General features: G+C 36.6%; 1 protein-coding gene across 3 annotated transcripts in view; it reads right to left on the bottom strand.

Moving 5' to 3' along the window:
• Window positions 1-2922: 2922 nt before the first annotated feature.
• Window positions 2923-24551, bottom strand: part of fam49bb (family with sequence similarity 49 member Bb) — a 72462-nt gene continuing 50833 nt past the window's right edge. For all 3 annotated transcript variants that reach the window (XM_053488014.1, XM_053488016.1, XM_053488015.1), the window contains exons 4-12: window positions 18979-19100; window positions 16918-17023; window positions 15279-15418; window positions 8950-9027; window positions 6328-6444; window positions 6119-6198; window positions 5899-6025; window positions 5525-5595; window positions 2923-4919 (exon numbers count right to left, since the gene is read on the bottom strand). In XM_053488014.1, coding sequence (XP_053343989.1) covers window positions 4856-4919; window positions 5525-5595; window positions 5899-6025; window positions 6119-6198; window positions 6328-6444; window positions 8950-9027; window positions 15279-15418; window positions 16918-17023; window positions 18979-19100 — 905 coding nt within the window. In that variant the 3' untranslated portion in view covers window positions 2923-4855. The remainder of the gene's footprint in view (window positions 4920-5524; window positions 5596-5898; window positions 6026-6118; window positions 6199-6327; window positions 6445-8949; window positions 9028-15278; window positions 15419-16917; window positions 17024-18978; window positions 19101-24551) is intronic.

Genomic DNA, 24551 nt, shown 5'->3' with positions numbered 1-24551 from the left:
AAACTCAGATCATACTGAATGTGCAGACGGCACCTCTGATCTGAAGCTAGGACTGTTAAATATTAGATCTCTCGCACCTAATGCAGTTATAGTTAATGAAATTATCACAGATCAGGAGTTTGATATACTCTGTTTAACTGAAACCTGGATTAAACAGGACGAGTATGTGGCTCTAAATGAAGCTAGTCCTCCTGGATACAGCTACATACACCAGCCTCGGTTAACTGGTACTATAGAGGAGGAGGCATCGCAGTTATTCACAATGATAATTTGACTATTGTACAAAAACACGGACACAAATTCAATTCATTTGAAGTTCTTTATAGTAACATAACAAGTGCAGCTACAAATATTAAGTCAGCTCAGTCGATTCCACTAATTGTCATTTACAGACCTCCAGGGCCGTACTCTGAATTTCTTAGTGAATTTGCAGATTTCTTCTCAAACATAATCGTTTTTGTAGACAAGGCGTTAATTGCTGAAGATTTTAATACTAATTTTGAGAATCCAGAAGACCCTGTGCGTAAAGCATTTATGTCCATAATGGACTTAGTAGTAGTAAATCAGTGTGTAATAGGACCCACTCATAAAGCAGGTCAAACTTTAGTTTTAATAATATTCTTTGGATTAGGTATAAGAAATTTATTTATTTACAAGTCAAAATTTATCAAAATATATATTAATATATATTTATATATATTTAGACAAAAATTATCCTAGATTTTTATTTAATACCGTAGCCAAATTAACCAGAAATAAGACCACTGCAGAAATCTCCACAACAACATCGTGTAATAGTGAGGACTTCATGAACTTTTTAAATAATAAAATTGTAAATATTAGGCATAAAATTGAGGCTTTGAAACCAAACATAGTTATGCAGATGTTAAACTAGCCATGTCAGATTAGAACCTAGAATACTTCACTCCCCTTGAAGAGAATAAACTAATTTCACTCATCTCTTCTGCAAATTCATCAACCTGTATATTAGATCCTGTACCAACACATTTTCTTAAACAGATAGTACCAGCAATAACAGAACCCCTGTTAAGAATAATTAATTCTTCACTCAGCATTGGTTATGTTCCAAAATCTTTTAAATTAGCAGTTGTTAAACCGATTATTAAGAAACCTGACCTTGGCCCCTGTCAGCTGTCCAATTACAGGCCAATATCAATCCTCTTTATCTCTAAGATTCTGGAAAAGATGGTAGCGGAGCAGCTTTGTTCATATCTACATAGAAATGGTATCAGTCAGGAAACTGAATCAGTCAGGACTCCTATTGGCCTCTGATCAAGGTTGTGTAACCATGCTTGTATTACTCGACCTCAGTGCAGCTTTTGACACCATTGATCATAGTATTCTTCTTCACAGATTAAAAAATGTAGTAGGAATTTAGGGTACAGCCCTCTTCTGGCTCAGATCCTATTTGACCGATCGGTATCAGTATGTAGACTTAAATGGTGATTATTCTGAATGTTCTCTAGTGGAGTTTGGTGTTCCACAGGGTTCAGTTTTAGGCCCACTGCTTTTTTCCCTTTACATGCTTCCTCTGGGCAACATAATCTTTAAGCAAGGTATTAGTTTTCACTGTTATGCTGACGACACAGTTATTTGTCTCAGCAAAACCTGATGAGATAAACCAGCTTACTAAAGTTGAGCAATGTGTGCAGGACATAAGAAATTGGATGCTAATTAACTTCCTTATGCTTAATCCAGATAAGACAGAAGTTCTAGTCATAGGACCGCATACAGCTAGAAGTAAGATTCTAGATCACTCTGTAACTTTAGATGGCCTTTCTGTTCCATCAAGTGCAACAGTAAAAGACCTTGGTGTGATTATAGACTCCAGCCTTTCATTTGAAGCTCATGTAGATAATATTACCAGGATAGCATTCTTTCACCTTAGAAATATTGCCAAGATAAGAAATATATTGTTGCTAAACGATGCAGAAAAACTTTATGCTTTTATCACCTCTAGGTTGGACTATTGTAATGCCCTACTGTCTGGTTGTTCAACTAGGTGCATAAACAAGCTTCAGCTAGTACAGAATGCAGCAGCGAGAGTCCTCACTAGAACCAGAAGATACGAGCACATCACACCTATCTTATCTTCACTTCATTGGCTCCCTGTGAAATTTCGCATTGATTTTAAAATACTCATCAGTATTTTTTATTTACTGCTTATCAGTACCGCATATTATAGAAACTACAGCTGGGGGCAAAGCTTTTTCTTACAAAGCCCCAAAATTATGGAATAGTCTTCCAAATAGGGACTCAGACACAGTCTCAGCGTTTAAGTCCAGACTAAAAACTAATTTATTTAATCAAGCATTTTTATAAATAGATTTGCCTTAGGTAAAGGAGCAGATCTGGGGGACTCATGGACGTATTATTTGGTCAACAAACTTAGGTTTGTTAACAGTGAGGTGATTGGTTGCTTTACATCTCAGGGAGCCCTCATGTTTGTGTTTCCTTCTGGCTTCTAGCCCTCATGTTTGTGTTACTCCTGCCGGAGTCTCTGCTTGCACTCTACAGTAAATATACATTTACATTATACATTATATGACTGTGACCAGACCTAACTGTTATCTCTTATCTTCTGCTCTCTCTCCTGCTCTTTCTCTTCCCTCTCTCTGTCGAGCTACACATGTCGTTCCGGAGCTGCCAGTGATCCAGACTCATCCAGACTCATCCAGATAATTTTTCCTTGAATGGTTTGGGAGGAGTTGCAGATAGAGCAAAGGTGCGATGACAATGAGACAATCGATAGTGATCCTTATGAGCCGCCTGTGCTTCTCAGGCAGGTGACACAACAAGGATTTCTCTGTCCACTTGGTGATATGTTTTTATGTTACATACTGTATATAAAAAGTGAATGAGGATCATTATGTAAAAAACATTGAATAACAAGCGAATATCGAACATCATTCCAACTTTATTGTTTTAAGCCAATGTCTGTCATCAGCATCAGTTCTAAAATAGCAAGTGAGCTTAGAGAGCAGAAGAAAACATCTGAAAGGGGAATTCCACACTATACGTTATACGTGAACCATAGAACATACTGTAGTAGTCACACCCAGCACCACTCACTACTGACGAAAGTAAGTTCAAGTAGTGGAGGTAATCAGAGCAGCATTGTGGCAAAAGATCTTCTTCTAAACACACATTCAGCTGTAATATACCAAAACGGAAGTGCCACCTTGTTATATTATTTGGTATTGCTGACCAAATAGGCTGGGAGTGTTGTGAGGAAAATATAAGGCTTAATATTTTAAAGTTAAGCTGAATATTGAGAGTTAACAAGTGCCAATCAATAATTAGTTGGGGGAATTGATGGCTTTAGAAGTTTGCTTTTTTATTTACAAAGATCAGCCATATTTGGTTAACATCAGACATCAGCTCCTGTGGGGTGTTTCCTGTATGCAGTGTTTAGCGCTTACCAAAAACTGGTCTAAGAAAGGTTAAGTGGTGAACTGGCAACAGGGACTTGTGTGCCCATGGCCCACTGATGGAGTAGCTCTCCTGTGGGATCAGACCAGACCGGCTAGCCTCCGATCCCAATATGTATTAAATTGCCTTGTTGCTGGTTTACCGTTGTCTTTCTGTGGACCCCTTTCAGTAGGTATAAAAACAATAATCCACCAAGAACACCTCACAAGACCTGCTGTTTTGGCATTATTTAGCCTCACAATTTAGCCCTTGACAAAATAGTTTAGGTCCTTACATGTGCCCATCTTTCCTGCTTCCAACACAACTCCAAAAACTTCCTGTCATTTTTAATGTAATAGTAAATAATTGTGATAGATATATTGATAGATATTTATATAAATGCCATATTTATAGATTTCACTGTTGTAAACACATGAAATATATTAAAAGAAATATTTAGTTTACAGTATAAGACTGTTGTAGGAATTTATAAACAATAACCTGGCTTTTCTTTGTGAAAATATTTAAAGTTCATTTAAAGTGTATTAAATTGCAAAATCACACACAAAAACAATTAAAATGATGATTCTCAACAAACACTGAAACAAATCATCCAAATAAAACATTATGTACAAAAAGAAAGCAACTTTTAATTAAACATCAAATTTCATGTCATCATACATCAAAACCCACGTTTAATTCACCAAAAATATCGAAACTAGTTTTCAAAAGAAAAAAACAATCACAACTATAAAAAAAAAAAAAAAAAAACATAAATCAAAACCTATAAAAAATATAAAATTTAAACACTACTACAATTTGAAAACCTCGGTTTTGACTAGTACCATTTTAAAAGCAGAACATAATTTAAATTCACTTTTTTTTTGGAACTTGCACACAAACCAAGCAGTCAGACAATTTTGAAACACTAGTTGTTTTTTTCCTTAAATATGACATTGTCATGCAGAGGACATGATATTAAATATTAAATCAAACAAAATAAAATATATATTTATATTTCTCTGTTAATATACTGTATGTCTTTTTTTATTTTCAAGTCAAAAACACTCTCCCTCCCTTTAATAGGGAAACAAGCAAAATTAACCTATTAATCACAAAATATAGAGAGATATTTTTTGCACATTATGTAGCTGCCATCATTAGTATGGCTATACGTGTTAAAACCAAGATTTCTGCAAAGAGTGATTTGGCACAAAAAGAAACACCAAATGCAAATAGCATGCACTTTTAGAAAAAAAAATTAACTGGTCTTACTTGTATGTCTGATTTTGACAAAGAAAAAAAAAACTAAACAAAGAAACAACAACAAAAAAAGACATTCTGTGCATTGTTGTTGCTTGGGAGGGAGTGTGTCCCCTGAACACTTGTTTGAGGCCAGTGGTGTGTATCTCCATCATGCTGCTTACTGCAACATACTTTTAATGGTCTTCGCAGTTGATTCGTCATTCAGATGCTTTGTCGTGTACCTGCACAGAAAACAATTTTTTAGTAGACGTATGACACAACCATTAATCAGAGTATAATAAATAAATGTAAAAAATTAATATGACAAACTGAGATTTCATTATTGTGCATTACTATACCTGCTTTGTTAAAAATGCAGAAAATATTTCATAAAATAAACATGACACAATAATTCAGCTTTTGCATTATAAACATTTGTTTGAAGGTGGTTCATCCAAAGCATGACCTTACTTGGCTCTCAAAAGCAAAACGTTTAGTTTATTTGACAGTGTATTATTTGGATGCTGTGGGTTGCTGGGTCGAACTTGTTTGTCCAGCGCAACCTATGGGTGCTCAATCAGATTGGGATCTGGGGTGTTCGGAGGCCGAGTCGGCGGCCTTGGGCTTTTTGGCTGCCGGCAGCTGTGCTGCGTTGACTAGGACCAGACGAGTAGACCATTGCTCCCCACAGGCATAAATGATCCTTGGGTGCCCATGAAGCCATTACCAGTGTACTGGTACAGTATATAATTGATAATGTAAATTTTTATGTGAGATTAATCTTATGGCTCATCTGTGTACATTTTTATATGGTTTCAGTGCAGAAGATGTGTTCTCTGTTTCCTACCTGAGAGCATTTAATAAGCCTTCCACACTGTTTGGCGGCTGATCTCTGAGAACTTTAATGCATCCTTTCATCTGTTCGGTGACACAAATATTGCAGGTTAGAATAATGATTCACACTATAATGTACAATGAACAGTCACAGGCTTGATTTGCGTGTGTTTTCTGGTTAATTTCCATGTTTACTATATAGATGTTTTATTTGTTAGATAGTTTTTGCTTAAAATAGTATGAAAGAGTTATGCCTAAAACATAACATCTTTCAGCAGCATACAACATTTATGATGCATTAACAAAATTTATACACTTTTAAACTTCCTCTAAAATCATACCTATTTAACCTACTTAGACATTATTAGGCAGCTAAAATATACTTACATCTATTTTGGAGGACTTAGCAAAAGCACCGACAGGATGTACATAGTCATAGAGGATGATGACGCCCACCATGACGCGCAAACAGAATGACACAGTGGCCTCGCTGCTGAAACGGCTACGATACTCACTGCAGAGAGTCAAAGTGTCTACACTGAGATCTTATATCAAATACCTTAGATACAGTATGTTTATTACGAATAAGAGAGGATGAACAACTTACGGTGTCTCCAGCATAACTTTACACACACTTGCCATGGTGCTTAGGACATCTGTCGTGTTCTCAATAGGCAAGTTCTTATTCTGTATAAAAATAAATTAATTAATTAATTAAAAAAAGAGTATAGGGTCATTTTCTCCCTCTAGTGCCTTACTGCTAGGGAGATTGGGTTTGTGTTGCTTAATTTAAATTAGAATTATGGCATTTCATACCTCAGATACAAACTTTGTTGTGCCATCACTCAAAGTCTTCAGCATGGGTGTGGCATCTGCATAAAATAGAGATATTCTATTGGCTAGTTCATTGTTGACCTCGTTTTCCCCTTCCGCCTACAAAGAAAGACACATTTTTCCCATATTTATGTGAAGGAAAGATAACAATGTGAGGAAAAACATCTTAAAACAAATGACGGCATTTTGTCAAAACTCATAACTGACCAACAGGTTTAAACTCAAGAAGTAATCATTCAAAGGCGACATAAACAGAGTTTGTCAGTGTAAATATCTGATGACTGCTCAGCACACCTGATGCAAATTATAATTAAACACCTACATGCATTTTTAAGATACTCTTGAAGCCCCTGACTAAGCCTCAGAATCAGGTGCATTAGAACTAAACTCTGCACGACAGTGCATCTCCATGAGTAAGGCGGACTCCTACTAATACATCATTGATAACACAGCGCATTAAAAATGAAATACATTTTTTATGTGCTATGTTATTAATGATGTACATGAGCTGCGGTAGTCAAAAGAGAGGCTGATAAAGTGGTGTGATGATTATGCACATGGTGTGATGAACAGCACTGCTTAACCTGTGCCAGAACAAAATGTCCTGAAAACATTGAATTTTAAGAATCATTGCTAAAATTGTCTTTGCTACAGGGTCCGGGTTCGAGTCCCGTCTTTGTGTGCATGGAGTTTGCATGTTCTCCCCGTGCTTGATGGGTTTCATTCGGGTCTCCCGGTTCCCTCCCACAGTCCAAAGACATGTAGGTTAGGTTAATTTGGTGTTCTCAAATTGCCCGTAGTGTGTGAATGAGTGTGTGTATGTGTATGTGTGTGCCCTGCGATGGATGGGCGCCCTGTCCAGGGTGTATACTGCCTCGTGCCCAAAGTCTCCTGGAATAGGATCCAGATAGACCCCCGCGACCCTGAATACAGGATAAGTAGTAATGACGATAAGTGAGTGAGTATTTAACGTAACGATTGAATGCACAGCTTAAAAAAAAAAAAAAAACATACACCTGCAAACTCTAGAGTAAAAGCCAAAAAACATGTCCCAAATTTAACACAAGTTAAGATGTCGTTGCTTCTGGCTAGTGAGCTGAATGACTGTGCTAGGGCTCTAGGGAGCTGCCATGGATGAGGGGGTCACTAAGTTCAGCAGGGAGGAATGAGAGGGGATTACCAAGCACCAAGCCCACTCCTCTGAGATCTGCACAGGGAGTATTTCAGGGGTGAATTTTAGGCAGATCTCAGTTCAGATTTTAGATCTCAAGAGAATGTGTATCAAGGGACAATGCATGTGCAGTAGTTCAGGTGCATGAGTGTGTGTGCGTGCGTGTGTACGCGAGTGTGTGTGAGTGTGTGAGGGAATGTAGTTTTTAGTGCAACCTTACTTATCTGGTGTCCGTTTCTTAGCATCAGTAGTCCCCAAACCACAGATGTGTGTGTGTGTGGGGTGTGTGCGGGGTGTGTGATCGATATGTGGTTAAGACAACACGTATAAAGTAGATAATAGGAACGGAAATCACCTGTCACCACCTGATACAATATTATCACCATACTGTACCATACTGCTGATTCAATTTCTATTGTGATTCTGTAAGTATCATGATTTTATAAATATCCTGATTTAATATTCTTTATGTTCCTCTGATTTTGTTACAATTTTAAAGAACCTTTATATAAAGTTGTAATAACTCAAAAGTTTTATACCTAAACTTTATTCAACGGCTTCACAACTGAAATAAACATGGTTAATTAAATGTGGCCCATTGCTTATAACATTAGTTTTCTCATTTAAAAACCAAGGGAAGCATTTAAACAACACAAAATAACTTAAATTACAAGAGGTTGATGTTTGACTTAAATTAAAAATAAATAATAATAAAAAAATAGAGCTACATTTTTAAAGCGGCGGAGGCATCTCTGTTATGTCATCATCAATAGTTCACTTCTACCACACGGAAAGCCAAGGTAGAAATAATTTAAAATATTTCGCATGTACACTAGGTGCAAAAAAAAAAGTTTAACAGTGTACCACCTTAAATGCCCCCCAAAGTCTCCAAAACTCTATTTGACAATGTGTGTGTTGATCAGTTGCAGGCACGCAGGTGCATACAGCTCCTAATGCTGGCACACGCGGCTTACAATGCAGGCAATTTCCAAGACTGATTTGTGCTCTTGGTGTTTTTAAAATGGGGTAAGCGTGTGTAATGAGTTGGTTTCGAGACTCATTTGCTCACAGTTTTGGGAGAAAAAGGCTGATAAGGGGCTTTTTTAATGCACGCAATTTTTTTAAATATCATGCAATAAAAACATGTTTCTGTTGCACTATTCGGATGCTCACATATTCAGCACAGAACTGGTTATATTCAAGGCTACCCTGGAGCTAAAAACAAGCCAATTCCAGTAACGATGATCCATTCCAGGATGATCATCCTGTGATTCATAACTAAATAAAAATTTTCTTTCCATCTCTCACAGAAATGCATACAAAGTAAGACAGTGAGAATGGAATTAGATATGTACTAGAATAAGAATACGAGAACGAAATTAGGACACAGTACAAGCAGATATCAGGAAACTTAGCTTTTTATATGTACTTACCGGGACATTATTAATTCTCATGCGGTTCAGGGTCCTCCTGTAGTAACTGAAGTCATTCTGTATGGCAGGATTTGTCATCTACAGGGAGAATAAGAGAAACATTATTAATTATAACGTAAATTTGGCTGTGCATGTAATTGTGTTAGTGGTGTGGCATTACATCTACCTTTAACATGGCCTTTAATGACAAGACCATTTTACAAATGCTGAATAAAACACATCGTAAGGCAAGTTGAAATGCAAACTACAATCATAAGATTTAATGGATTATGACTCCTTCAGATTGCCAAGATGACCCTGTTTTTCTTAGCGCTTGGCTCGGTTTTCTCTAATTGCCCCAATTAGCCTACTGTTTCTAAGCAAAAGCTAGGTTCAGTAGACATGTATTTGTAGAGGAAAGGATGGAGTGTAGGATATGTGCATGACGTGCATGATGATTTTAGGCTGCGAAGAGGAGAGCTAAGTCCAGTGAAAGGTGAAAGGTCAGACAGATATGGTACATAAGAGAGATACTTGTTCAAATGAACAACAAGATTATGAGCTTTCAAAAAGTTGTTACATTTCAAAGCAAGTATATAAAACCACAATCTTTATCCTCTGATAATAAAGGCATTTCACCCTTTGCCCTTTGAGCTAAGGTGTTCATTTCTTCCATCACATAGAAAAGATGTTCATGTCTGGCTAAAATACTGTATGAGATTCTTGTCTCCTGCTCTGTGTTTCCAAGCTCCTGATTCACCAAGACCCTGACCAGAACAAAGTGACTGTAGATTAATCAATTAATAAATAATCAAATTAATACACAAGTGAGTGAATCAATGAGAAAACAGGAAAATACATAGGGATAAAAATTCTACCCATTAAATAAAAAAATAAAAAAAGAAGCAGCAAGTATTGATGATCTACAGTACAACCTTACACCTTGGTAGTTCACATACTCGGCAGTTTAATACTTGCAAATATTTTTGTTGTTGTACATACTGTAGTATTAACATATTTAAATTTTAAAACTAAAATTACTGCCTATTTATCTGCCGAATTTAAGTGAACCAGACTTTTGGAGCATTACATTTATAGATAATGCTATAAACACATCATTCTAGGAGATTTTTCTGCGGTCTGTTACTGTGTTGTCTGCATCGGGTTAAACAGTTTATTCTAGCCCTTTCTGGTGTGCTAAATTACACTGGCAGACTAAATTAGGTCACAGTACCAAGATGATGCACCATGGAGGGTGAGGATGGCTGGCACGCCACCTTCCACCCCCTACCTGTCTGCTTTTAGCACCCCCATCTGGGGGAATATTTAATTGGGCCATCTCATCCCACTGCCCCGGGGTGGAGTGTGTGCATGTGTGCGCGCGTGCATGTGCGTGTTCTAGCATGGATGGAGCGAGACAGAGAGTAGCACATGGCAATGAAAATATCTTTAAGACAAACAAGGCTCAGGCTAGACAGAAGTGGATCTGATTGCTTGTGACATATGAGGTCAGCTCCTGTGGCCACATTAGCTAAAATACAAGGCAACCCTTTAAAGTTGTAGCAGTGTCTGAAACACAGACATGCAGGATGGGTAGAGAGGATGGACTTGCATAAACTAACTGACCTGACTCATAACAGTGATAAAGTGCACAAGGAAATAAAAAGCAACACGAAGTGACAGGGTTTTATTAAATACAGAGTTCTGTACGTTACAGTTGGAGTTCACTTTTCTGGTTTTTATGGGCGCCAAAAAGACTGTAGGTGTTACCAAAATAATAGTGACCACAATGTGACATGGGTTAAATAAATGTCTCACATGCCAGTTTAATCCAACTGGAGATCCCTTGGGCACTGCGCAGGTGCACTACTACAAACAATCCTATCATTAGCTAAGTGCTAATCTTGTTATCCTGCAATTACTGAGATATTGAAGCTTGTTGAGCTAATCAGCCTGGTCATTAACCAGCATCTGAGGGAAAAACAGTCCTCCATTGTGACAAAAGTGCTCAAAGCTTTACACACCCAAGAAACACAATGTAGTGTGCTGTGATAGGAAAAGAATCAGTGCTGTGGTGGTGTGAGGTGGCCCCGAGTGCAAAGTGGATTTTTCATTAATCTATTGATTATTTTTTTAGGTGATTAATTAATCCATTTATCATTTTACATATTAATTTATCCTATTTTTCTAATTGATGAATATTTTATCAACTTCTATAGCCTATGTTAATAAAATAATATATGGAATATACATATATAAATATTTTATCAACTTGTATATACTTAAAAAATTATAGATGGAATATATATTCCAAATTAATTTAATTTCTGTGCAAAAGTCTTAGGCACAATATTATATGCTGTACCAACTTTGTTATACATGTTTATCATGTCTGCATAATTATGTACAAAATCATTCAGTATTTCCATATATAACTTAAAAATGTATAAATAAATAACATTACAGGAAAATATATGCATGGCTGTAAAGAAAAAAATATATAGTACAAGACAGACCAGTTTTTAGATGCAAACAAAAAAATCTAATGTACGCTCCTGGGATTTGCATAAAAATAGAAAGGAGCGAGTGTGACAAAGTGACCAGAAGAACTCATATTCTCCAGCAAGCTCAGTAAAACCTAACAGCCGTTTTCTTATAAAACTGCACAAAACTGTGTCTAAAACTCCTGATTTTAACCAATGAGTTTTTACTCCAAATATTAACTGTTTATTTTATTATTCTTTATCGCTCTTTATAGAAGTTTCTTTTATGCAGAAATGTTTTTAAAAGCATCTTTTGCTTATGCCATATTTTGAATGTGCCCAAGACTTTTGCACAGTACTACACAGTAAGTTAATTAGTTATTACTGAGCATGCTTGAGTATAATAAATATTAAAGATTATCTTCCCTTAACCTTTATTATTAATCTTTAAACCTTTTATTTAAGCAATTTCTTAAAGTAAAAAAAACAAACAAACAAAAAAACAGGAAATCACTAGTACACACCCGAAATGATATCACGACACAGAGGTGACGATTCAAGTTGTATTGCAATTCAGATAATATCACGATTTTATAATATAATACAATATTTATTGTAAAATTTTCTTACAATTACAAAGAAATGTTGCTTATTTATTTTGCTTCTACTGCACAGGATGATGTGCTGACGGTTTAGTACACACCACCTGTAGGATTATAGTGGAGCAGCAACCACCACAAATGCAAATGTATAAATAAATAAATAAATATATATATATATATATATATATATATATATATATATATATATATTCTTTACATATAATTAAAAAGTCAATAAATGTATAAAAAAAATTCTACCTTTAAAATAAAATCTAAATGTTAATTTTACTATTTAATTTAATTATTTTTTTCTACCCACTTACTCATCTTCTATACCGCTTTCTCCTGTATTCAGGGTTGCAAGGCGCCTGAAGACTATACCAGGAGACTTGGGGCCTGAGGCAGGGTACACCCTGGACAGGGTGCCAATCCATCGCAGAGCACATACACACCTCACATACCCATTCACACACTACGGGTGTGTAATTTTTTTTCTGATTTTTTGAGGTCAGTGTGGCAATATATAAATTGCCCACAATAGAATCATGACACATACAGGGTTATAAAGTAACCGAAGTGATTTTCCCACATCTCATTACATTTCTGATTATATAATTAAATAATATTTTAAATAGACTACAGCTGTAACTTAAAAGAATCTTGCACACACCTTAAGACACAAAAATAAATACAAAAGAAAATCAGTGACATATTTTAAAACTAAATATGTGAATTATATTGTGTTTTTCTATCAGGAATGCTTGTGCATTCATCATTTATGTTATTATAAATCTAAAAATTAAGAATACTTCAAACATTAACTTATACCTACTGGTACTATTTATCACCGAAGGCAGTATAGGCCTATTTAGCAGTCATTAATATATAATGACAGATTACAGTAAACACCACCATTAATTATTATTGACATTGTTGTGGAGCGTGTTAAGTGGATTTACTTCAATTAGTGCTGAGTGTGATCCGGAAATGCACTTATATTCTTTATCTGCAAAAAGCCTCTTGTATCAATTTATAATGACTTCAGTAAAAATCTACTTTTGCTGCTTACAACTTGCAAATGTTCTAAAAAGCATTGCTGCCATACTAGCCATTACCATTGTCTCTAAATTTTCCGTTGAGTTCGTCTGAAACAAAACTGATAAGAAAGTTATCCCCAGGCACAGATACGAACCAACAATCAGAAAAAACCTCACTGTTATTAATACTTAGGATGCTGTCTAGTCCTTTTAATGTTGGAGAGCCCCAGGGTGTTTCCTTCTGAGATATGCATAGCAGTTGTGTTGCTGTGAGCGGCTAGTTTTACAAATCCGTAAAAAATATATATATAAATAAAAAAACATTTTTAAAAAAGTACACGTTTAACAATTGGATTCGTTTTGGGATAGTTATATTTTCGCCATGCGGTTCTGTTATTAGGGAAAAACAAACACCGCAATGCATTAACATGTCCCACATAATTCTACATATTTATTTGATTCCACTGGTGAGTTGTTCCAGTCCCAGCTACAGGACAAGAAAAGGAAAACAGGTGTTTTATTGCAAGATCACCTAAAAACCCAAATGACTCATATACTTAAGGGTCATTCTTCGACTGCTAAACGAGGGACAGCTGTAGCCGCCTGTCCTAATAATCCGTATTTAAAAATAACCAAAACCAATATGTGCTACAGTATCATTACCTGTGAATAAATTGTGCAGACAACTGGCTGCCGCTCCTCACGCCGTCACTTTAGAGCACAGCAGTCTATTCCCGGGGTTTTAGTAGCTATGAGCTTAGTCTGATGTAAATATTTTTATCGTAGATGACGGTGCTTACTGTTAGAGTTGGTGACGTACGCCTGTGACACGCCCAAAATATGAAATAAAAGCCGATAATCGCAGGTGACTACCTGTACAAACACCATCAGCCACCCACACAAACAAACATCTGTGTTTTGGACGGATGGACGGATAGACAGATAGACAGATAGATAGATGTAAAAGGCCCAGGCTCGATTCCCAGCCAATGCCCAAATTCCAGCCACTGGATGCAGTGCCAGTCCCAAAATGGGAGAGTTGCGTCAGGAAGGGCATCCGACGTAAAACTTGTGCCAAGCTCTTGTGCGGGTCAGTTGGTCTGGCGTGGCGACCCTTCAATGGGAGCAGCGGAAAGACATCATAACATGCAAACTTGTTTTAGACCTACACGGACACTGTGATCTAATAATTAATAAATTTTTTATTGTACTGTGATAAACTGCGATAAAACAGATAATCAATTCCGAATTCAAGCTCTAGGAAGCAGTCTTAAAATGTTAACATATTGCTAAATAAGCTACAAAGTACATAACAAACCTAATCTCTGTTGCACCATAAATATAATCATTATTGACACAGGAGGATTTCCTTACCTCTAAAACTTGCTAAGAGATTTACAATACTTTTTCTTTAATTTACAAATACGACTATTTCAAAGTCTCTTCTTACACTGACCCAGATAAACTCTTACACGTATCAAATAAGTAAAAAGGCCTAAACACTTTTCACTGTCAGGAACTTTGAAAGTAATAAATTCATAAAATCTCCATATAGATTAATTCCTCATATTAATGATTGTTATTTCTTGTTAAATAACATGTTTAACCAACGTAGCAGCGCACACTGGTCCACTGTGACTACTGTAAGTTGTTAATCATAAAATAACAAGAGAAGAAGGACAATAAGGCCTCCTGAGTGGCATAACAGAAATGTTCTATCATCAGAAGCAAGTTTGATCCTGCAGTGCCACAGTGTGATCAATTTGCTCATCTAAGTAATACTGAGATACATACTATACTGAAGAACCACAGATTTATTTAGGGCATGGTTTTTCTGACAAACAACTGGTTCATTTGTAACACTTACTTACCTCACGTAGTCACGCACTCATCTCACTCACTCACTCATCTTACTTCACTGTTGTGCTACTTCAGGATGGTAAGTACATTTGTTCATTTACTCAAGTAGTAACGTAAATAGAGGAGTTAAACTTTAATATGATTAATATTTTACCTAGTGTGCCTATGCTTGTACAGGATTTGTGTTTTTTGCCCACCGCTGTCACCAACGATAAATAACTTATCTGCACTATAAACAGCCAGCACTGCTTGACTGTTTGTCAGAGAAAATTTGAAATGAATCAATACTGTCTGATCTATCAGAATTGAGGACTCAACTCTTACATCTCATCAGTCTGTGCGTGCAGTGTGTTTGAGGTATTAAGTACCTTCAGCTCATCAAAGCGAAGTGTGAAATGCAGGATCTCGGCAAACTGCTTGGCAAGGGCCTGCTCGCGCTCCAGGTGCTGTGTGGCATCACTGTACGTCTCATTGGTTAGGGCTCTTAACAGGCTGTGCAGTGCTGCTTCTGCAGGGTCAAAGGTCAACAAAAGACAATGTTTACTGACAAAGTCACATACTGTTAAGGATTTTTCTTTCAAATGAGATGTTGTGTGTCTGTCTTTATGTGTTTATATGCTATATATCAACACGCCTATTTAACATGCATTCTGCATCAACCAAACATTGACTATCCTGTTTTGTGGAATTGCTGGAAAATCAATTTTGGATATTGCCATATCCAACATTTTATTATCCGAAATTTAACCTTTCCAAAATTCCGTAACTATTAACCAATCATAAGAATTTCCGGATACACTTTTTTTTACTTATTTAAAATCTAAAATAATATATATATTTTTTTTTATCAAGAATCAATAATGAATCAATAAATACAGAGGCAGTGAGTACATCTTGCGTTAGCTATGGATGTCTTGAGTTTTTGTGGTTCACTGTTACGCTAGACAAGTAAACCCCTTTAAGAAAGCAAAAGTTACAGGCTGAGCTTAACCTACATCTTCAGATTTTATCGTCTCAGTTTAAAATCTATAATCATCCACTATGGCTACACAAAAATCCCAGTCAAAACAGAGCTGTGAGTCTAGCACTATGAGGGGGTGAAGGTGGGTGCTGAGGATGGGAATGTCACTTTATATTAAATCAGTTCGGCCAGACCACGTGGACTGTAGTGACACGTTAGCTAAACATGGTGTCTTAAAACTGGGCTTAAATATAATTTCTGAAGCAACATAAGAGAGACACATAAATGCACCATGATTAGGTATAACCGCTGAGGTTTCCCATGAGTTATATGGTCTAGTGACCTGACTACTGGGTTCAAGTCGAAATAGTAAATACAGCAAGACTGACCTACTTTACTGGGTTACATAACATATGGAAGTGAGGCTTTGGATTTCATGGATTATAGTTTCAAGGACAGGTTTCAATGAGAGCCCCTGCCTGGAGTCTCTTCTGCAATGACACCACTGCTAATAGTGTCCTAAGAGCTGTAGAGAGTCCAGAGGCTGGCTTTATTACTAATGTTCAGATTTGTGTTACTGTATATCACTTACAAAATTGCAACCTCTATCCATCACTCAATACTATATTAAAGTAAGTATTTAAGTAATTATTCTAAAAATACAAATATATACTTTTAAAAAATATTTCCCTTAAATACTGGTTGAAACAATTTATATGGAAGTCAAAGCTTATAATGAACTTAACTCGTAGCCTCATGAATACTTTCATGTAAATTGTTTCCTTAAATATTAGCTATGAAGCAGTGCACACGGAGACTCTTATGGCACACACAGTCTCTTTGGTGTTTGTGTCGGATGTGTCGCACACATTTGATCAGTATTTGCCAAAGGCATGTGATTCCTGACATATGTGATTCTTTTGCTCCTCTCAGAATTACACCCTCTGCCTTCTATTCCAGCTGCTCGTAACTCATGGACAGGGTCATGCAACGGAAAACTTGGTAACAAATCTGTGATTAGTCTGTGAAGAAACATGAGGAGTTACCTAATCTCTGAGAGAACTCATAGAACTTTTTGAGTTTGCCCACAAGGGGAACAACTGCAGCCCAAGCCTGGTCCTGCAACGCCTCATCACTGGGGTTCTGGATTGCCTGAGGACAGAAATAAATAATAGAAATAAATGGAGTTACCTTTATAAATGGACCTTACAAACGCTCCAGTGTCAGTCCAAAGTTAATCAGGTGCAGTGCTGGAAGATGTTAAATCAATATAAAAATCTACTCAAGCTTTAAACCATATGTATTTATAGGTGAAATAATCTCATAAATATACATGGTGTTCTTTTCTTTGACATTTCTTTTAATTAGGCCTGCCTCGTGCTAACTATAATTAATGGTTTTGCCAATAAAAAAAAAAGAAAAGAAAAAGAATGCAGTGTGAAATAAAAGAGAAAATAAAAGGCTGGATTCATTTCCATTCACCAGTAGTCATGGCAAAGCTGGCATACTCTGGCAACCCAGTTGGTATAGCAACAATCACCGTGGCAACATGATCATCAGTCACATTGACACTCTTTCTGAATAACGCAAAAGCATGATCAATTGGCAAACTGAATAACACTACATGGGATGCCTGATTGTTTGGAGCATTTCCAGTGTATGTGTCTGTCTACACCCTTCAAATACAAATAGAACAAAAAGCCATGAAATTCAGCAATGATGTTGTATTCATAAAGCCTAGATTTACTTTCAATGGACCTACATAGAGGTGTAGATGTGGGTGGTTAGAGTTCTCTTCATTTTGTTTTACAAGTGTTTATCGTTCTAGATGAAAGGTAATTCACCATGTCATTCCAAAAACTACTGTTTTGAATATTTTTAAAACTAACAAATGTCTGCCATCGAAAAAAGCCCCAGCCTAACACTAAAATACAATATCTGCCAAAAAAAGCACATTATAAATGGTAAGTATGTTTTGCCATTTGATACTTTTTACTAGTTTAACTACAGTATTTGCTAGTATCGTCTGTGGTTTTAAACACAGCAGTAAACAAACAATCATTCAATATATCTAACCCATTAAAATACTGTTTATTTTTATTTATTTTAAACTCAGCCAAAAAACTAAGACAGGGGTGCACCAATACCACTAAGTATCAGTATGTACCCAAATGGAAGTAATTGTAAGTCACATATTTTAATGTGGGTACTTGCTGATACCGAGTACAGTACCAACATTAACAGAACATTTTGGAAAACCCCACATTACTATTAAATGCACCCGTTACTATGTTGCTAGTGTGTGAATACCAGTACTGCTTTCCACCTGGAATGACTTTCTGTGATGTAAAATACTGATATAATAAAAAATAGCTGAAGGCCTAAATGTCTTGCAATAGTCTACTGACACTGTTCTTCACAAAGTCAAGCAGTTTTGGAAATGCTTTGTTTTTTTTTTAGTTTTTAGTGTAAGGAAAATTTATATCTTAGTACAATTGTTTTTAATGAAAAAGCCATAGCCATGACTATTACCCAGCTGATCATTCTAATGAACAGTAAAGACATTTTGTTGGACATGAAATTGCCTCCTTTCCCTCCGGGGCTCTTTAGGCTCCTTCAGTACCATGGCAACTGCTTATAAACAACAACAGTGGTGTACTGTAAGAGTACTGTTATATATATATATTTTTCATTAAAAAAAAAGATAGTTCTTATTATATAGTAAAAAAATTTACACAGCCATAAAGAACAACATTTATTTGTCATCACTATCCACGTTTAAAAGGCAAGACTGTTTACAAAAATGGCAGATAGTACTGTTTGGTAGTGGTAGTTCCACACTTCATCCCTCATCGTAGTAGTCAACATGGACACCCACTTTGACACGACAAGAGAGGAGAAGACATTTTCATTTGTGCAGTCAAAAGTGCCATTGGTGTTTTGGAACAGTTTTTTTTTTTGTGAACTCTGAGCTCAGTATCGAATTATCAGTGAATCACACGTTAAAACATTTATCTTCTTTGTTACATCCATATGTTTTTATTTTCAAGCATTTGCCATTCAGGTTTAGTAATAAGCAAATGCAAAATTTGAATGAGTATGTGTACCTCTCTTATCTCTTTCCCAGCTCCATTATAGGCCTGAAGTTCATCAAGAACTGCTCGAGCATCTATTAGGACCACGTCCACTTGCTTCCATGTCTCTCTCTCTGCCTCTGTGGGCTGTGCATCTAAAAGACAAAATAAAAAAAAGACAAATGAAAAGAAAAATTACTTATAAAGTGTAGTATAACTAAAAATATGAGAAATACAGGGTGTCATATTGTATGACATGTCTTTCATTCACTTTCATTCCCAAATTACTGTTTAAATGGCTTTAGTACATGACAGCTTATGTACTGTATAGGCATATTAAAATGACTGTATTAATGCCATTTTATTCTGGACAGATCTGTGAACATCTATTAAACAGGACAAAATAAAACAAATGGCATAAGTTACTCAATCTAACAAAACTTTATTTCTTGGTATTAAAAAGCTAAGCAGAGGGTTCTGCTGTACAGAAAGAAATGCATTTATGTAGGTGGGCTTCAACCTGAAATAATAATATCACTGATTACAATAAAGCTAATCAGTTTAGTTTTATCTTTAACCTTTTAACTATTGCTACTAACTCTTTCCCCATCAACATCACGTATTTAAATAAATAAATACACAATATACATAATAAAATAATTTTAACCAAGAAGCTGCATCAGGATTAAACACTTATGAAAATTTATACCAGGAAGTCACAGGGATTTGCTGCGACAACAGCTTTACAGGTTTTTCTAATAAAGTGGACCATGACAATATATATGTCAGCATTATTATAACCCTGATAGCATTCTAAATAAAGCAAAAGGCACATTATTAATCGTTTTATTCTTTTTGACAAACAAAAGATATTCTTGACATGCAGTAACTGTAAGAAAATCCGGTATACAATACTGTTCAAATTGCATGAGTTATATATGTAATTTATATATGTAATAAATACGCATTTAAAAATAAACAAGCTTCTCCTAACCATGCTGTCTTTTATAAATAAATATACTAGCATACTACACTACTAGCTTACTAGCTCGAGAAAAAAAACAGGAGCTGGAAGATTCCCCAAGGTTTGAGGTTTGGCAGCATGACCTGGTTAAAACACTAGCAGCAGTTACATAGACAATATTTCTTTAATTTAACTGAAGTTATAGAATAGTAGAAAAGTACAGTAGTAGTAGTTTTTTTCTACCTTTAAAAAAAATTTAAATCAGTGGAACATAATGGACCAACATTGTGTCTCGGGAACAATATTCTTGTCTCTGCTGCTATTTATAATTAACCCCTTTGTTGTCTTCAGGGTCAACTATTTCAAATAGCAGGGGAAACCAACAACATTTTTTTTTTTTTTTTTTTTACAATACGAAATGTAATGAATTTTTCATAACACATTACACCACGTTTACAGCAACATACGCGGTGCATACCGGGCTGCACCCGCCCCTACTTCGGACACTCGGACCACATTACTCTGTTTATATGTATCCCGCTCACAGACAAAGACTGAAACAAACAAATCCTGTCACCAAACAAATCAAGCTTTGGATGCCAGAGACTGAAAGCATCCTACAGGATTGTTTTTCTCAGACAGACTGGGATGTGGTTAAAGCTGCTGCCACTCTGGAGGACTCTTCTGTCAGTATACAAGACTATGCTGAGTATGTTACTGGGTATGTTAGCACCTGTGTTGATAACATCGTGCCCAACATACAAGTCAGGAAGTTCCCCAACCAGAAACCCTGGATAAACAATCAGGTACCCCACATGTTTTGTGCCCTTTCCCTTGCATTTAAATAATGCTATGTGACAGAGTACAAAGCTGCAAAGTACGGACTGAGGAAAACCATAACAGCAGCAAAAAGGCAGTACAGAGAGAAGCTGGAAGTCAACTTCTGACTCTGACTCAGCACATCACGGATTACAGGACTGATGTTTTCACCTCCATCTTTACCCTTTCCCTAAATCAGTGCACTGTTCCCACCTGCTTCAAAAACACAACGATCGTCTGTCTCCTAAGGTGGACGGCTAAGAAAAACCCGTCCACCTGTCTCAATGACTATAGACCAGTAGGGCTAACGCCAATCATGATAAAGTGTTTTGAGAGAGTGGTGCTGGCCCACATTCAGAGCAGCATACTGGACACTGTGAACCCCTACAATATGCCTACCGGCCCAACAGGTCAACCTCGGGTGCGATAGCTGCTGCCATCCAAATTCGAAATCGGACCTCAGCCAGTATCACCACAAACACAGGCACCCCACAGGTATGTGTCCTCAGCCCTATCCTCTACACCCTGTTCACCATGACTGTGGCGTTGTCTTTTACAAAGACAACACCATCCTGAAGTTTGCAGACGACATCGCTGTGTTAGGACGAATCACTGGTAGGGACGAAGCAGCCTACAGAATGGATCCGGCGTCCGGGATCTCAAAGTGGAGAGGGTGAGCAGCAAATATCTAGGCGTTCACATCAGTGACGACCTTTCTTGGACACTAAACACCACAAAGCTGGTTAAGAGGGCTCAGCAGGGGCTGTACTTCCTTGGGAGGCTGAGGAAGTTTGGCATGTCTCCTTACAAACTTCTAAAGCTGTACGATCAAGAGCATCTTGACAAACTGAATCACCGTGTGGTACGACAGTACTACTGCGATGGACCGCAAACGCCTGCGGAAAGTGGTGAAGACTGCTAAAGAGATTACAAGGACTTCGCTGGAGGTAGGCCAAGGGGAAAAGAAGTGTGAGATGCAGAACATCCAGGCTAAAGAACTCATTCTTTTCCACTGCCATCAGACTCCTAAACAGCTGAAAGGAGTGTGCAAGCATGGTCTTTTTCAAATGTTTCCAACTACTTGACACTATGTCTGTCTTTACAGTGTTTAAATTTTTGTTATTTATTCATACTTTTGCATATTTTCCATATTCCTTAATTCTATGTTGATATACTGTATATCTTTTTTTTTTTTTTTTTTACATATACCTATTCTTTTGTATACCGATATTTATTTATTTGAATTTTTTATTCTACTTTTATGCTTATTTTTCTACATTTTAGCGGCATTCATTAGGGGGACAGCCAAGGAAAAATTTTATTGTACAGGGTGGAACATGTTACTTTACTGTGTATATGACAATAAAACTTAAATGTAATGGATCCTAACATTATAAAAGTATAGCATCACCAACCATCACCCCAAAGATTGTCTTCTGGGTCATTTTCGAGCTGGTAGATAGAAAATCATTTACACACCACAAAGACACACACACAAATATTTTGGAGTCAAATTCTTCATTGTTCAGAATATATGAATATCACTATGTTGCATCCTGTAAATGATATATGTATCAACACAAACATATATAGAGTACCTTTGCCACTAAAAATAAAAATAATAATAATTTACTTTGGTAAAAAAAAAAAAAAAAAAGTTATGGCATGTTTACTGTAATTTAATATGAGTGGTGTTCACTGAGGTGGCTTTTGGATCTCCAAATTGCCCGGAGTATGTGAATGAGAGTGTGAGTGCGAGTGTGTGTGCATTGGCACCCTGTCCTCTAAGTCTACTAGGATAGGCTCCAGGCCCCTGCGACCATGTATACATAAAAAAAGCAGTATACATGATGAGTGAGTAAAAATGGTGTTTACTGATTAATACAGTCTTTCTTTACTGTGAAAAGGAAAAACACAAAAGATGTTTTTTATGTTTTTCTATGAATGATGGCTGATTCAAAAATCCAATGAAGCTGATTTTATGTTAGAGGTTTAACGAAGGTGCGTCATTTTTGACTCTTAATACTATACAGCATCTGAAGACCAAACAAGGGTTAAGCAGACTACTGCTCCTGCAAATTCTAAACGAAAGTAGAGTGCAAAAGGACCTTCACAGCTCGTTACATTACCTAACGTGGAGCAAACGCGAACAGAAAGAATATATTTATTTGAACAAGACAGAAACTACTTTCTGGATCAACATTTTCCCATTGAAGGATTATCAAAGGTTATGTCTCATTTCAGATTGTTTGAGTAAAACTGATCTGGCCAGATCAGATGAGTCTGTTCCGAATGAGGTGTCTACATGATGCATTTTTATCCTGATTGGACTATTATTCCAATGACCAGTGATCAGTGGGCTGGAATGTCCCAATGTGCCAAATCTGCCGAATACGTGTACAGAGTACCATGCTAATGTTCCAAACACATCTTACATCACTCTTCTGTGATCTTTAAATGCAGGGGAAACCATTAACATACACAGACACAAAGACATACGCTACTGCAGACTAAAAAAAGTCACTGTGGCAACTGCGAGGTTCATATGTGGATTAATATTCGGTATACAAATACATCATATTGGGAGATCACCATATCACATTTTATTGAATTAGTTATCAGATCATTAAACCCTATAATCTGTTCACATAACCTGAAAAGTGACTGATATTTCATAATGATGACAGAGTTCTTGACATTCTTTGCTTAGATTAGACTGAAATGACAGGAAGAGGGCACAATACCGGCTTTCTAATGGAGTTATTCTACATTCCTGAAGCACCGCCGAAGTGAACATTGTGCACTCTCCCACTGTAGCACAGCTGATGCACCTCATAGAGAACTTGTTAATTAGCTGATGAATCAGAGAATTGAGCACTAAACGCTGCAGTGCGTCGACCCAGCAGGAAACATGTGTGCTGTAATCAGACCTCCACAGATGAGCTTGGGCTCATTTATGCAGCAGTAAAGCAAACTGTGGAATTTTAAACACTGGAAAATTCAGGCCCTCATCTAAGGAGCAATCACAACCACCACTTTGAACTTCGGTGGGCTTTAAATACTGAAACATTTTTTTGAGAACCTCAAGCCTCTCACTACACACACTTATGAAGTTGATGCTAAATTTACATGTGCACATATGGCAGCAAGCAACCAAGCTGAGAGACATTCAATTCTCTAATTTAAGAGTGAATATAATATGCGATCATTGTTTATTCAGGAAATTGTTCTTGATTGCAGACCATTTTGTCTCCAGACAATATGCCATAGTAAAAACAGTGATTTGAAAAAGACACACTGTAGAAATTTAACCTGGAGGTAATGAGTATAGATTGTCAGGTAGGAATGCATAGACTAATGTGTGGTACCATGAATTTTTTTTAAGTTACTGTATATGATGTTTATGTTGGCTATACTGTACATTCACCAGCCACTTCCTTAGGAACACCTTGTTTGTACTGGGTTGGTCCCATGTTTTCCTTTAGAACTGCATTAATTTTTTAATGGCACAGAATCAACAAGGTGCTGAAAACACTCCTTAGAGATTTTGGCCCATACTGGCATGACAGCTAAAGGCAATTGCTTCAAATTGGTGGGTGTGCTGTACATCCATGATGCCAATTTCCTGTTCCATTACATCCCAAAAGTGCTCTACTGGATTGAGGTCTGGTGACTGAAGAAGTCATTTGAGTACAGTGAACTAATTGCCATGTTCAAGAGAATAGTTTGAAATGATGTTAACTTTGTGACATGGTGCATTATCTGGATGGAGATGGTCAGAAACAAAACCCAGGTAGGCTGTTGCAATAAAATGATGCTCAAT

The sequence above is a fragment of the Clarias gariepinus genome, chromosome 26 (genome assembly GCF_024256425.1).
Source record: "Clarias gariepinus isolate MV-2021 ecotype Netherlands chromosome 26, CGAR_prim_01v2, whole genome shotgun sequence".
Taxonomy (NCBI): domain Eukaryota; kingdom Metazoa; phylum Chordata; class Actinopteri; order Siluriformes; family Clariidae; genus Clarias; species Clarias gariepinus.
Note: the sequence above shows the minus strand (reverse complement) of the source record. Positions and strands in the feature narration are given on the sequence as shown.